Raw genomic sequence first — 15746 nt, 5'->3', positions numbered from 1 at the left:
AAAACAACCTAGAACACTGACCCAGAAGACTGACCCAGGAGCTGGGTAACACAGACTCTACCCAAACACTGAGAAAACAACCCAGAACACTGACCCCAGACTCTACCCAAAAACTGAGAAAACAACCCAGAACACTGACCCAGAAGACTGACCCAGGAGCTGGGTAACACAGACTCTACCCAAAAACTGAGAAAACAACCTAGAACACTGACCCAGAAGACTGACCCAGGAGCTGGGTAACACAGACTCTACCCAAACACTGAGAAAACAACCCAGAACACTGACCCGGAACACTGACCCAGAACACTGACCCAGGAGCTTGGTAACACAGACTCAACCCAAACACTGAGAAAACAGCCCAGAAGACTGACCCAGAAGACTGACCCAGAAGACTGACCCAGAAGACTGACCCAGAAGACTGACCCAGAAGACTGACCCAGGAGCTGGGTAACACAGACTCTACCCAAACACTGAGAAAACAGCCCAGAACACTGACCCAGAACACTGACCCAGGAGCTGGGTAACACAGACTCTACCCAAACACTGAGAACACTGACCCGGAACACTGACCCGGAACACTGACCCAGAACACTGACCCAGGAGCTGGGTAACACAGACTCTACCCAAACACTGAGAAAACAACCCAGAACACTGACCCAGAACACTGACCCAGGAGCTGGGTAACACAGACTCTACCCAAACACTGAGAACACTGACCCGGAACACTGACCCAGAACACTGACCCAGGAGCTGGGTAACACAGACTCTACCCAAACACTGAGAAAACAACCCAGAACACTGACCCAGAACACTGACCCAGGAGCTGGGTAACACAGACTCTACCCAAACACTGAGAAAACAACCCAGAACACTGACCCAGAACACTGACCCAGGAGCTGGGTAACACAGACTCTACCCAAAACTGAGAACACTGACCCAGAACACTGACCCGGAACTAGAGATGCGCGGATGGGCTATTATTTCATCCGCAACCGCATCACAAAAATCATCATCCGTCCGCCATCCAGCCGCACCAACGTTTTTGACCAATTTTCAAAACCGCACCCGCCCGCCATCCGTTGATTTGTGTATACATATATTTTTCATTTGATTGGTTTAACCGCCCGCCACCCGCCCGAATTTAATTAAAATAGAATTTTTCGTCACGTCATCCGCCCAATCCGCGGTTTATCCGCGGAGTCCGCGGCTGTAACCGCCAACCGCGCATCTCTACCCGGAACACTGACCCAGAACACTGACCCAGGAGCTGGGTAACACAGACTCTACCCAAACACTGAGAAAACAACCCAGAACACTGACCCAGAACACTGACCCAGAACACTGACCCAGAACACTGACCCAGAACACTGACCCGGACCCAGAACACTGATCCAGAACACTGACCCGGAACACTGACCCAGAACACTGACCCAGGAGCTGGGTAACACAGACTCTACCCAAACACTGAGAAAACAGCCCAGAACACTGACCCAGAACACTGACCCAAGAGCTGGGTAACACAGACTCTACCCAAACACTGAGAAAACAACCCAGAACACTGACCCAGAACACTGACCCAAGAGCTGGGTAACACAGACTCTACCCAAACACTGAGAAAACAACCCAGAACACTGACCCAGAACACTGACCCAGGAGCTGGGTAACACAGACTCTACCCAAACACTGAGAAAACAACCCAGAACACTGACCCAGAACACTGACCCAGAACACTGACCCAGGAGCTGGGTAACACAGACTCTATTACGCCCCGACTCTAGGGGAATATAAAAACACTAAAAAGGCGTAATAAATAATGTTGGGTTGTGGAAATGGAATCCCAGTAACGAATCTCTCCGGTCGATAATCAAACGCATACACAAAATCTAAGCAGAAAAAGTAATACATTTATTAGAGAATAACAGGTGAAATAAAGAGCATCTCTTCAGGGTGTCTCAAAGGCCAAAATAACAAACAAAACAATCTAAAAATAGATAAAATTAATAACCTTATCCAATAACAAAAGAAAATACATTTAACTTCCCTAACTCCCTGCCAAGAACAGCTCAAACCAATTTCAAAATAAACACGGCAGGACAGCCCTACGCTCCACACTTTTAGGACATGTTTGCTTAGACCAAGGGAAACGGTTTCAGATGTTACTAAATGTTGCACGTTCACTTGAACTAGTAACATAATTAATACATTCAAATTTGATCATCGGCCGGAGGAGGGATTCCGGAGCTCTCGACCCGAGTACGACCGAACCAACAGTGAGCTCCCAGACGAGTTACAGCAGCGTCCTTATAAAGACCAGGCCCCGACTGGACAACCAGTGGCTTTCTGACAGCCCATCATTAGACAACCTGGTAGAAATCAGACAAAACAAGGAAGAGAAGAGGAACACAGAAAACAATAGAGAAACACAGGTCGTAACATACCCAAACTAACCCAGTAACATACCCAAACTAACCCAGTAACATACCCAAACTAACCCAGTAACATATCCAACCTAACCCAGTAACATACCCAAACTAACCCAGTAACATACCCAAACTAACCCAGTAACATACCAGTAACATACCCAAACTAACCCAGTAACATACCCAAACTAACCCAGTAACATACCCAAACTAACCCAGTAACATACCCAAACTAACCCAGTAACATACCCAAACTCACCCAGTAACATACGCAAACTAACCCAGTAACATACCCAAACTAACCCAGTAACATACCCAAACTCACCCAGTAACATACCAGTAACATACCCAAACTAACCCAGTAACATACCCAAACTAACCCAGTAACATACCAGTAACATACCCAAACTAACCCAGTAACATACCAGTAACATACCCAAACTAACCCAGTAACATACCCAAACTAACCCAGTAACATACCAGTAACATACCCAAACTAACCCAGTAACATACCCAAACTAACCCAGTAACATACCAGTAACATACCCAAACTAACCCAGTAACATACCCAAACTCACCCAGTAACATACGCAAACTAACCCAGTAACATACCCAAACTAACCCAGTAACATACCAGTAACATACCCAAACTAACCCAGTAACATACCCAAACTAACCCAGTAATATACCCAAACTAACCCAGTAACATACCCAAACTCACCCAGTAACATACGCAAACTAACCCAGTAACATACCCAAACTCACCCAGTAACATACGCAAACTAACCCAGTAACATACCCAAACTAACCCAGTAACATACCAGTAACATACCCAAACTAACCCAGTAACATACCCAAACTAACCCAGTAATATACCCAAACTAACCCAGTAACATACCCAAACTAACCCATTAACATACCCAACCTAACCCATTAACATACCCAACCTAACCCAGTAACATACCCAACCTAACCCAGTAACATACCCAACCTAACCCAGTAACATACCCAACCTAACCCAGTAACATACCCAAACTAACCCAGTAACATACCCAAACTAACCCAGTAACATACCCAAACTAACCCAGTAACATACCCAAACTAACCCAGTAACATACCCAAACTAACCCAGTAACATACCCAACCTAACCCAGTAACATACCCAAACTAACTCAGTAACATACCCAAACTAACCCAGTAACATACCCAAACTAACCCAGTAACATACCCAACCTAACCCAGTAACATACCCAAACTAACCCAGTAACATACCCAAACTAACCCAGTAACAGTAACATACCCAAACTCTGAGAAAATAACCCAGAAAACTGACCCAAAACACTCAAAAGAAAAAATAACCCAAGATTTTTTAGAGTGTGTGCGTACATACAGCCAAACCAGAACCTATTCAGACACCATTTTGATATTTCTTCACTAGTGTGATCAGGACACTATAGTGGACTTATGTAAGTGAGGAGAGCAAAATACAGTAAACTGTGAGATATTATACCCAAATATTCTTCATACAGCGACTACCAGTGACATTATCCACACTTTGAGCTGATCATGTTTTGCTGAAGTGTGTTTTCTTTAATTGCTAATGCTCTTTTTACACACAGACTGAACACAATGAAGCATTGCTTGGTGATTGGTTGAGCTAAACTGGTATTATCTAATTGTGTAGTTAAATTTAACAGCTGACAGATATTCAACATAATTCATGTGTGAGACAGTCTAACAGAAGGACGGACAAAACCAGTCAAATATCAACTGAGTTCTGCTCATATTTTATTACCATTTTCTAAACTATAGCGAATAAACTGATAATGTGAGAAATGTTGAAGATGTCTGAGTAAATGTAGGTTTGACTGTAAATGTGTTTGTTTTCCAGGTGACGGCATGAACGCGTACATGGTGTATAAAGTGTCGACGAAGGTGAGCAAGGCCTCTGGATCCTCATGTGAGATGTTCTGTATCTGCGGTGACTCTGAATCCTGTGTGTGTGTGTGTGTGTGTGTGTGTGTGTAGACCAGCCTGTCTATATTCAGCAGAGACCAGGTGTCCGTCAAGAGGCGCTTCAGTGATTTTCTGGGTTTGCACAGTAAATTAGCCTCCAAGTACATGCACATCGGCTACATCGTGCCTCCGGCTCCAGAGAAGAGCATTGTGGGTAAGTTTTGCACGTGGCGTTCACCGATGATCGCAAAAGTGTCGTGATGTTCACATCATGTGTGTGTTTCAGGGATGACGAAGGTCAAAGTGGGAAAAGAGGACACGTCATCGGCCGAGTTTGTAGAGAAAAGAAGATCTGCGTTGGAAAGGTATTTCTAAGAATTAAAACATGAACATTCGAATAAACATTTTAGAAGAATATTTTAATGAATTAAGTGCATTCAAAAAATAATTAAAATTAATACAAATAAATTGCTTTTTTAAAATATTTAATACATAAATCTTAAAATACATATTTATATATATTTTTTATTAATTAAAATTAATAAATGAATGAAATAAAATAAAATGGATAAATTAAATAATTAAAATTAATTATATTAAATCTGCTTTGGAAAGGTGTATCAAAGATATAATAAATATAATATTAAGAAATAATAAAATAATATTAAACTAAATATTTTAATAGAATGTTCTTAATTGATATTATAAATATACATTTACAAATGATTATAAACATATATTAAGATTTATTATGAATTTAAAAATCAATAAAAATTTATAAAAATAAATCTGCTTTAGAGAGGTATTTTTAAAGAATTAATCAATACTTATTCTAATAATTCTTTATAAAAAAATTAATAATAATAATTTACAAAATGTAACTAACTAAACTAAGTAAATTATTATTACTACTAATAAAATAATTAATAATTAATGAATTAATATTTATTATTAATAAATATAAATATAATAAATATATAAATATTTATATATAAATATTAATAAATTTATGTATTTAATACATAAATATTAACATATTTTATTATTAATAATAATAATAATAAAAAATATTAGTATGAATCAATTAAAATTAAGTTCAAAATGTAATACTTTTTGTTAAGAATTAATAAATATTTGAATGAAATAAATAGTGTAATGATGTTTTTAATGAATAATAGTTGGTTAAATGTTAGAGTAAGTCAGAGGTCACACGTTCAGAGGTCACACGTTCAGAGGTCACACGGTCAGAGGTCACACGGTCAGAGGTCACACGGTCAGAGGTCACACGTTCAGAGGTCACACGGTCAGAGGTCACACGGTTCAGAGGTCACACGTTCAGAGGTCACACGCTCAGAGGTCACACGTTCAGTCTTCATTAATTCTCTGATTGTAAGGCGTGGAGTTTCGCAGTGTATCTCTGCGTCTCGTTTTCACTGTTTTTCCTGTATTTGAAAGATCACTCGTGTTCGGTGTTTTGTGGCTAAAAGGTTGAGCAAGAAGTATTAGATAAATAATTACGCTTGAGCTCGGGAGGTTTGCTGCTGTCAGCTCCTCTGCGATGCGCGGCTGGTTTTGCACAAACTGATGAATCGAATAGAAATTACAGTTCAGTGAAGCGCTGACATTTCTATGGCCTTTTTATCAGGCCGTGGACTGACGTGAAGGTCAGCGGTGTGTGTGTTAAAGAACTGGTACTGATGGACGTGTGTGTGTGTGTGTGTGTGTGTGCAGGTATCTGATGAGGACCGTCAAACACCCGGTGCTGCTCAAAGACCCGGACGTCCTGCAGTTCCTGGAGAGTTCAGAGGTACTGACCGAACACAAGATCCCCATGAGCCTCTGCTTCTCCAGGCCTTCACTGGCTCTTTCTTTGCTAAGAAGTGTCTATAAACATATTTTGACACGCAATATTTCGGTCGAGTTTGTAGAGAAAAGAAGATCTGGTTTTGAAAGATATTTAAAAAATATGTATTTTAATTAATAATAATTCATTAAAATAAATAAATATATAAAACTAATTAATAATGACATCTGCTTTGGTTTGCTGTTGTAACTGTAATGGTGTTGTTTATTCTATCTGTCCCTGTACACATAAAACATTAAATAAAATAAATAAAGGGATTTCAAATAATTATATACATATTTGAATAGAATATTTGTAATTAATAATAACTCATTAAAATAAATACAAAATAAATCAAAAGTAATCAAAGTAAATCTGCTCTGAATTTTTTTTATTAACATAAGTATTAATTTATTAATAAGATAAATATTATAATATATTTTTAGAAATAATAATTTATTGAAATAAGTAAATCAAAAATAAAAATTCAAAGGTATTTCAAAGAATTAATAAAAAATCAAATAAATATTTTTGCAAAATATTTTTAATTAATAATATTGAACTAAAATAAATGAATTAATTGATTCAAAATAAATAGATCTGCTTTGGAAAGGTATTTCAAAGAATAATAAATAAATATTAAAATAACTATTTTAACAAAATATGTTTAATTAGTAATATTGAACTAAATTAAATAAATAAATAATCTGTTTCAAAGAATTGATTGAGTAATAAATGTATTAATAAAATAAATAAATGTTACAATATATTTAAATAAAAAATCATAACAATTAATTAAAATAAATAAATAAATCTGCTTGTTAAAGGTGTCTCCAATGATTCATAAATAAATATCAAAATATTGTTCATTCATAACATTGAACTAAAATAAATAAGTTAAATTAATACAAATATATCTGCTTTTGAAATTTCAGCATTTTCACGAATTACCATATTTAGAGGCGTGGCTGTTATTAATTATTACTAAGAGCTGATTACTCATAACTCTGAATGTATGAAGGTCGATGTGTGTGTGACTGGAGCGGTGTGCAGGATTAATGTGTGTGTAGCTTACACTCTTTACTCTGGTACGCAGAGAAGTGTGTGTGTATTGAAGTGTGTGTGTATTGGAGTGTGTGTGTAGCTTACACTCTTTACTCTGGTACGCAGAGAAGTGTGTGTATTGAAGTGTGTGTGTATAATGGAAGACTCGTAAAGCGCGATTGAAAGCTATTTTTGCGCGCGGCCCTCTGAGAGTTTTCCAGGGTGAAACGTATTAAATTGGACCAGCATTGAAATGTATAGGACTGGAGAAAATCCCGGTGCGCTGGGAAACGCTTCCCGTGGGATCGGATCTGTTAACCGGTTTGTTTGCCCTTATTTGTCATGTTCTGCAGCTGCCGCGAGCGGTTAGCACACAGGCGCTGAGCGGCGCCGGAATATTGAGGATGGTAAACAAGGCGGCCGACGCTGTCAACAAAATGACAATCAAGATGAATGAATCGGATGCGGTAAGAGTCTGATTTCTGGACTTGAATAATGAGACGAATTAATGAGCTGCTCTCTGGCTTGAGACGTGTGTGTGTGTGTGTGTGTGTGTGTGTGTGTGTGTGTGTGTGTGTGTGTGTGTGAGAGAGAGAGAGGTCATGTGACGTGTCTGTGCTCTTTATACACTGACTGCACTGTTTAATGTTTACAGTGTTGCAAATGTAGAGTTAAATACAGAAATGCATTGCCATTTTACATATTGCATTTCAAACTGAATATTGCTACCCATAAATATACAGGAAAACTGTACAAATAAACAATACAATAATGAACTGGAATCAAATAAATAGGAACATTTATTAAGATAAATTTAATATAAACTTGTTTTATATAAAATATATGCATAAATAAATTGGATTCATTTAAATAAGATTTGATATATAAATTTGATTTGAATAAATAAATAAATAAATAAATAAATTGTAATCAAATATGAAAATGTATTAAAATAAAAGAATATAAATTCAATTTAAATGAATAAATAAAATTGTAATCAATAAGAAAATGTTTTAAAATAAAATAACATACATTTGATTAAAATAAATAAATTGTGATCAAATAAGAAAATGTAATAAAATAAAATAATATAAATTTGATTTAAATAAATATATGAAGAAGTAATTTGGATTGGATGTGTATCGTGAAAAACACTTTACAAATAAAGGTGAATCGAATTGAATTCAAATAAATAAAATAGATAAAATAATAAAAATTTGATTTAAATAAATAAATTGTAATCAAATAAGAAAAAGTATTAAAATAAAAGTAATATAAATTAATTAATTAAAATAAATAAATAGGATTAAAATAATCAAGAAAAATTATTAAAATAAAATAATATACATTTGATTTTGTAATCAAATAAGAATATTTATTAAAATAAAATTTATATAATAAAATTTATATAAATTTGATTTAAATAAATACATCTTACAGTAAAGTACTATAGTGAGTAGAAAAAATAGTGCAGTAACATAATAGAAACGAAATATGTTGAAATGTTGTTTTTGCCAGTGTAAACGGGGTGTGTGTACGGTGTGTGTACGGCGTCTGCAGTGTCGGGATGGGTGGATGAAAGGCTCGTACTGTCATGAGTTCTCGTCAAGCGTTTGTGTGTTTGTGTGATTGTGTGTTTGTGTGTTTGTGGACGCAGTGGTTTGAGGAGAAGCAGCAGCAGTTCGAGAACCTGGACGTCCAGCTCAGAAAGCTTCACGCGAGTGTGGAGTCACTGGTGTGTCACCGGAAGGGTGAGAGCTCATGAGAACAGCAGAAACTGCTTTATCAATGATAGTAATGATCCTACACACAGCCAGGAGATCGGGACACTACGCTTTTAATGTTTGTGAAAGAGAAATGTTTCTTGAGCATCAAATCATCATATTAGAATGATTTCAATTCAATTCACGTTTATTTGTACAGCGCTTTTCACAGTACACATCATTTCACAGCAGCTTTACAGAAAGTGCACGAGTCCACATTACAGTTTACAGAGATCTGATGTCAGAGGACGTTACGCATTTCAGAAATGTTCATATACAAAATCACAGTTAGCTAAAAATGTAGTAATTTAAACAATGTAATAATTTAATGCAGAAACAATGAGCTCACTGAAGTAATGAATACTTGTCTGTTAACAAATGATTATGACATATAGAAAAATGTACACTTTACTGTATATTCACATAGAAAACAGATGATTTACATTACAATAATATTTCACTATTTTTACTGTATTTTTGATCAAATAAGCGCAGCTTTGGTGAGCAGAAGAGACTCTTTCAGAAACATTAATAATCATAATTATCCCAGACGTTAGATCAGTAGTTTATACACTTGATTTGATTTATTAGACAAAGAAAGTAGTGAAATTACACTCGTTTGTCAAGGATAACGCAATCAAGTTAAAAACTTATTTCCATTGCGGTCCTTGATGTGAAGCTCAGACTTCACACACACTGACAGGTGACTCTGGCATCGCATACTGTTATAAATACAAAGCTACAATAAGTTTTCACATTTACAATTAAACATCCTCACGATACACTAATGCTAAAACCTCCTGAAATAATCTCTAATAACCCAACTTTTAACATTCGCACTAAAACCAGCCATATGTGACCCTGGACCACCAAACCAGTCACATGGGGCAGTTTATCTGAAATTTAGATTTATTGATCACCTGAAAGCTGAATAAATAATCTTTCCATTGATGTATGGTTTGTTATGATAGACAATATTTGAACATCTGGAATCTGAGGGTGCAAAAAAAATCAAAATATTGAGAAAATTTCCTTTAAAGTTGTTCATTTATGTTGGTGATTGTGCTGCATATTCACTCACAAAACCAAATGTTTTTATATTTACGGTTGGAAATTTACTAAATATCTTCATGGAACATGATCTTTACTTCATATCCTCATGATTTTTGGCATAAAAGAAAAATCTATAATTTTGCCCCATACATGTATAGTTGGCTATTGCCACAGATATCCCCGTGCGACTCGAGACTGGTGACGTGATCCAGGGTCACATATTAGAGATGCTTTTGATATCCAGAGGCAACGAACTCCGAAGTCCTCTAAGACGACGGCCGAGCGTAGTTAACCGGTATAGTGTGATCTCCGTGTCTCTGCAGAGCTGTCGGTGAACACGGTGTCGTTCGCGAAGAGCTCGGCGATGCTGGGAAACTCCGAGGATCACACGGCTCTGTCGCGAGCGCTGTCTCAGCTGGCCGAGGTGGAGGAGAAGATCGACACGCTGCACCAGGATCAGGCCTGCAACGACTTCTTCATGTTCTCCGAGCTGCTGGGAGATTACGTGCGGCTCATCACCGCCGTCAAGGTGAGTGTAGATCTGGAGTTCAGCCTGTGTTATTTCAGTTATTAAACTACATCATATACTGACATACAGATGTAAAGTCACTCATTCAGGGTTTGGACGAGGTGCTTGAAGCGCTTGATTTGACTTTGCGTGGCGTCTGGTGTGTCTCACGGCTGGTCATGTGACGTGTCATGTGTCTGCAGGGTGTGTTCGACCAGCGAATGAAAACGTGGGGCAAATGGCAGGAGGCGGAGATGATGCTTCAGCGGAAGAGAGAAGCCGAGGCCAAACTACAGTACGCCAACAAACCCGACAAACTCCAGCAGGCCAAAGACGAGATCAAGGAGGTACAAACAGAAATATGACACCACTCTCATGGATTGATATTATTCGTCCCAATTCACACACTTATGCACTGACATTTTTATTTATGCACAAAAACCAAAATAAAAGTTCAGAAAACTGTCGGCAAAAAGCCTGGCAAAATAAAAGTTTGGCTTAACTTGAAGAAACTGTGACAGAAATATTTTACTATTGTTTATTACAATGTTCCTCTCAAAGTAGTAATAACAACAATAATAATACATTATTATAATTAAGGTAATATCATTCAACCAAATTATTTTTTCAGTCTTAATTTACAAAGTATAGTACTTACAAAGTCTGTTGTACAGCACCTTATTTGACAAATAAGAATATTTTGTTGTAAATTTGATAGTTTAAAAAAACAAACAAAAAAAATGTAAATTGTGGAGCCATTTTTAATGATAAATTAATAAATTGTATTGCTCATTTGCATATTCATAGAACCGCGTATACTAAATAAGGCAAGGTTGCCGAGTTACATTCAAGATATTTTAAGATTTTTTTTTTTACATATGTCATTTTGGTGATCAAAGATGAGTTTTAAAGGATAAAATGATTGACTACAGGGGGATTTTAGAAATTAATTTAAAAGTCTAAAAAAAACTAGTTGGAAAAGAGTCATTTTCGGTTTCGGTTTTTAAATTGATATTTCGGACATTTTGTAGAATAAATAGTGCAAATATTGTGTTGAATATTCCAGTAAGAAAGAGATCAGAGTATTATGCACGTAATTAACAACAAAAGAAGTCTGGAATGTCGCAGCTTTATTAAAGATAACCGTTTAACCCTCACACACTAGCTGGTCCTACATAGAGCGTGAAGCGTCATTTCAAGGGTTCAAAGGTCTTTTATTGTCATTCCATACACATTTTTACACGAAGGAACTAAACTAAGTAATAAGATCCGGGTCAAAACACAAGATAAAAACATTAATCAATAAAAAAACATTAGAAACTAGGGTGTATGTCTAAGCAGCTTCATCAATAAATGGCATAATAGCAATAAAAAACACTAGAATAGACATAAACAGTGCAATAATTAGTAATTAATTAGGACATACCTAGTCAAATATTATTGCACATAAAATGTCTAAATAATACTGTTAAAGAAAACATCCAAATTCTATTATTGCTGTATATTTGGGACACAGCTTGAGTTTGTGAGCAGCGCCGGGGATGATGGGAACTATCCCGCATGTTTATTTCCCTTCGGTTCATTCATATCTCGACTGTTTCCTCAAAGCACGACAGCTGCAAGAGTTCATGACAGTTATTGATTCTTTTAAGCATGAAACATTTTCAGCCTCTTTAATTTCTGCATTTCCCCCGTCACGCCCCACGAAGGAGATCGAGGAGGTAGGACTGTGGCTTTGCTTTTATTTGCTGTCTTCATCATCACGCCTGCTCTTTGACACTCCTCATGACACTTATCTTTGCATTATGCAGATCAAAGCCTAATTATGGATTCATCAGACGCTTACAGATACACTACATCTCTCACTTTAACAGCTGAGTTGTGTGTTTAATGTCCATTGGCTGATGTCCTGTGTTGTTTATCTGTAGTTGTTAATGCAGGATTCATTATAGATCATCACTCGCATCCCATAAATGATAATCATGCGCTCACTAGATCTTCTGACCTGACGTGACTTTGTTTATTCTGCTTGAGACGGACCGTTTTCCAGCTCTTATTCCTAAAGCATGTCTCGTGTGTGTGTGTGTGTGTGCGCAGTGGGAAGGTAAAGTGCAGCAGGGTGAAAGAGATTTTGAGCAGATCTCTAAAATCATCCGGCGAGAGGTTGGAAGATTCGAGGTGAGTTCAGCTGTCAGTGTGTGTTTGCTCTCGCCGTTAAAACCAAACGCTTGTTTCTCTGACGAGTGTCTTTTTCTCCTCACAGAAAGACAGAGTGAAGGATTTCAAAGTCGTCATCGTTAAATATCTGGAGTCACTAGTTCACACACAACAGCAGGTGCGTGTTCATCCCTCGAGCGGTGCTGGAAATCTCTCCATCACCAAATACTGGATTCAATCTTTTTATCAGCTCATTTTCTTTCATTAGCCAAACCTGTGCTGATTGACTGAATGAGCAAAGGCAGTGAGTTTTAGTCCAATGAAACAACATTAACTGCATTCTTACACTGTCCTGACCAGACGCGACGCTGCGACACACGATAAACCGCGTCTTTTCCATGTTAATCAGAGTTTTTGTCTTAACTAGCCGCGACGGTGATACGCGACGATTCGATTTCAGAAACGGTTGTATCTCTGTGATGCCGTGGCTGGAACAACAACATACACAAGTGTGACAATGATAATATCAGCTACTGATTATGTGCTTGCTTATGTTAAATCTAATGTGAGTTTGAATATCATTTTGCGTGACCTTTATAGCCTCTTCTGATTGGCTGATTTTTGATTGATTTGGTTGCGAGTGCAGTGAGCTTGCAGAGAGGCTCCGCCCACACACTCTTCTGATTGGCTGATTTTTGATTGATTTGGTTGCGAGTGCAGTGAGCTTGCAGAGAGGCTCCGCCCACACACTCTTCTGATTGGCTGATTTTTGATTGATTTGGTTGCGAGTGCAGTGCACTTGCAGAGAGGCTCCGCCCACACGCTTTTCTGATTGGCTGATTTTTTTTATTGATTTGGTTGCGAGTGCAGTGAGCTTGCAGAGAGGCTCCGCCCACACACTCTTCTGATTGGCTGATTTTTGATTGATTTGGTTGCGAGTGCAGTGAGCTTGCAGAGAGGCTCCGCCCACACACTCCTTTGATTGGCTGATTTTTGATTTATTTTCGTCACATCTCAGAAAACTGCTTGTCGCTGGAATTGTACCGCGTCACGTCTGGTTAAGACACAGTGTTAGAATAAAAGTTCAGTGTGGTTCTAATATATTGAACTCTAGGGTCTTTATGCCAAAAAGGTTCTATATAAGGAAAAATGCATAATACTTTCATGTTTAATGGGTTATTTCAATTCTTTCTAGTGATAAAGTATGTTTATGAGCTGCTTAATTCATAAAATTTAATCAGAATAAAATTAACTAAAAATGTTTTTAATTATTTAAAGCTATATCCTGAAAATATTCCCACGATGGAACTCCTGAAAGGTTCTATATACATATACGTAAATCCTCTCCGGGTTGAAGTGACCTAAACGCATCATGAGGGGTTAATGGTCAACCAATCAGAGTAAAGAACCGTGTTCTCCTGATCAGATGCCATGGAAAAGTTCATGTGTTGTTTCTCTTGTGTCTGTCTTTCAGCTAATAAAGTATTGGGAGGCGTTCTTACCCGAAGCCAAAGCGATCGCGTAATCGGACGACTCTCGGCTCATCATCTTCTTTATTCTCCAGTAATGATCCTGCAAGAAAAGCTGCACAGACTTAATTCAACTCTAATGATAGCACTACAATAATAAAAAGCATCTCAATCTCTTCATCCTTTGTTTGGTGTGTAAAGATCACCGCTGTCGTTCTTCACTCAGATGATCCCAAGGTTCGGATGAATGTGGCATTAGGCAATGATCCAGCAGGGGAAGGCCTTCTGTTCGCTGTTCTCCGTCGTCTCGTATGTACAGATGAAGCATTATTCTCTTGATCAGTATTTAAGAGTATCAATAATAATCGCTGAGGCTTTCGGCAGCTCGTGCGCTCTGGACTCTGCTGCTCGCGTCCACTATATACATATGTATATTTTTTTATTTTGCTTTGTAGCCTGAAATTTTGGAACGTTTCAGTTGATTCATTGTAACAGATTTTTTAATCACAAGTATTTTTTACTCTACATTCCTGTGCAACAATATCTGAACCTTAATAAAGGAATGAATCTGTATCAGAACTCGAACTCATGTTTTTGGCTATAGTGAATATTCATTTTTCTAGTTCTGCTCTAAAATATATTTTTTATATGAAAGCTTGTTTCTTTCACGGATCAAACAATAAACAAGGCAATTGTGAATTTTTATCTCAAAATTCAACTTTATATTTCACAATTTTTTTCTCACTATTGCAAGTTTACTACATTCAGGTGTTTTCTCGCAATTGTGAGTTTATATCCCACGATTCAGACGTTTTCTCGCAATTGTGAGTTTATATCCCACGATTCAGCCGTTTTCTCGCAATTGAGAGTTTATATCCCACGATTGAGGCGTTTTCTCACAATTGTGAGTTTATATCCCACGATTCAGGTGTTTTCTCACAATTGTGAGTTTATATCCCACAATTGAGGCGTTTTCTCACAATTGTGAGTTTATATCCCACGATTCAGGCGTTTTCTCACAATTGTGAGTTTATATCCCACGATTCAGGCGTTTATATCCCACAATTGAGGCGTTTTCTCACAATTGTGAGTTTATATCCCACAATTGAGGTGTTTTCTCGCAATTGTGAGTTTATATCCCACGATTCAGGTGTTTTCTCGCAATTGTGAGTTTATATCCCACGATTCAGGCGTTTATATCCCACAATTCAGGCGTTTTCTCACAATTGTGAGTTTATATCCCACGATTCAGCCGTTTTCTCACAATTGTGAGTTTATATCCCACGATTCAGGCGTTTTCTCGCAATTGTGAGTTTATATCCCACGATTCAGGCGTTTTCTCACAATTGTGAGTTTATATCCCACGATTCAGGCGTTTATATCCCACGATTCAGCCGTTTTCTCACAATTGTGAGTTTATATCCCACGATTCAGGCGTTTTCTCGCAATTGTGAGTTTATATCCCACGATTCAGGTGTTTTCTCGCAATTGTGAGTTTATATCCCACGATTCAGGCGTTTTCTCACAATTGTG

At 37.5% G+C, this 15746-nt stretch overlaps 1 protein-coding gene across 1 annotated transcript in view; it reads left to right on the top strand.

The window, feature by feature from the left end:
* snx2 (sorting nexin 2) overlaps positions 1–14784 on the top strand; it is a 23277-nt gene extending 8493 nt beyond the window's left edge. The window contains exons 6-16 of the mRNA XM_084389694.1: positions 4312–4355; positions 4449–4590; positions 4663–4741; positions 6108–6183; positions 7617–7730; positions 8921–9014; positions 10403–10608; positions 10791–10934; positions 12685–12765; positions 12851–12922; positions 14219–14784. Of these exons, the coding sequence (XP_084245820.1) occupies positions 4312–4355; positions 4449–4590; positions 4663–4741; positions 6108–6183; positions 7617–7730; positions 8921–9014; positions 10403–10608; positions 10791–10934; positions 12685–12765; positions 12851–12922; positions 14219–14269 (1103 nt within the window). The 3' untranslated portion in view covers positions 14270–14784. The remainder of the gene's footprint in view (positions 1–4311; positions 4356–4448; positions 4591–4662; positions 4742–6107; positions 6184–7616; positions 7731–8920; positions 9015–10402; positions 10609–10790; positions 10935–12684; positions 12766–12850; positions 12923–14218) is intronic.
* The last annotated feature ends 962 nt before the right edge of the window (positions 14785–15746 follow it).

The sequence above is a fragment of the Rutilus rutilus genome (genome assembly GCF_951802725.1).
Source record: "Rutilus rutilus genome assembly, chromosome: 19".
Classification (NCBI taxonomy): domain Eukaryota; kingdom Metazoa; phylum Chordata; class Actinopteri; order Cypriniformes; family Leuciscidae; genus Rutilus; species Rutilus rutilus.
The sequence above is the reverse complement of the archived record's forward strand: the minus strand, read 5'-3'. Positions and strand labels throughout refer to the sequence as shown.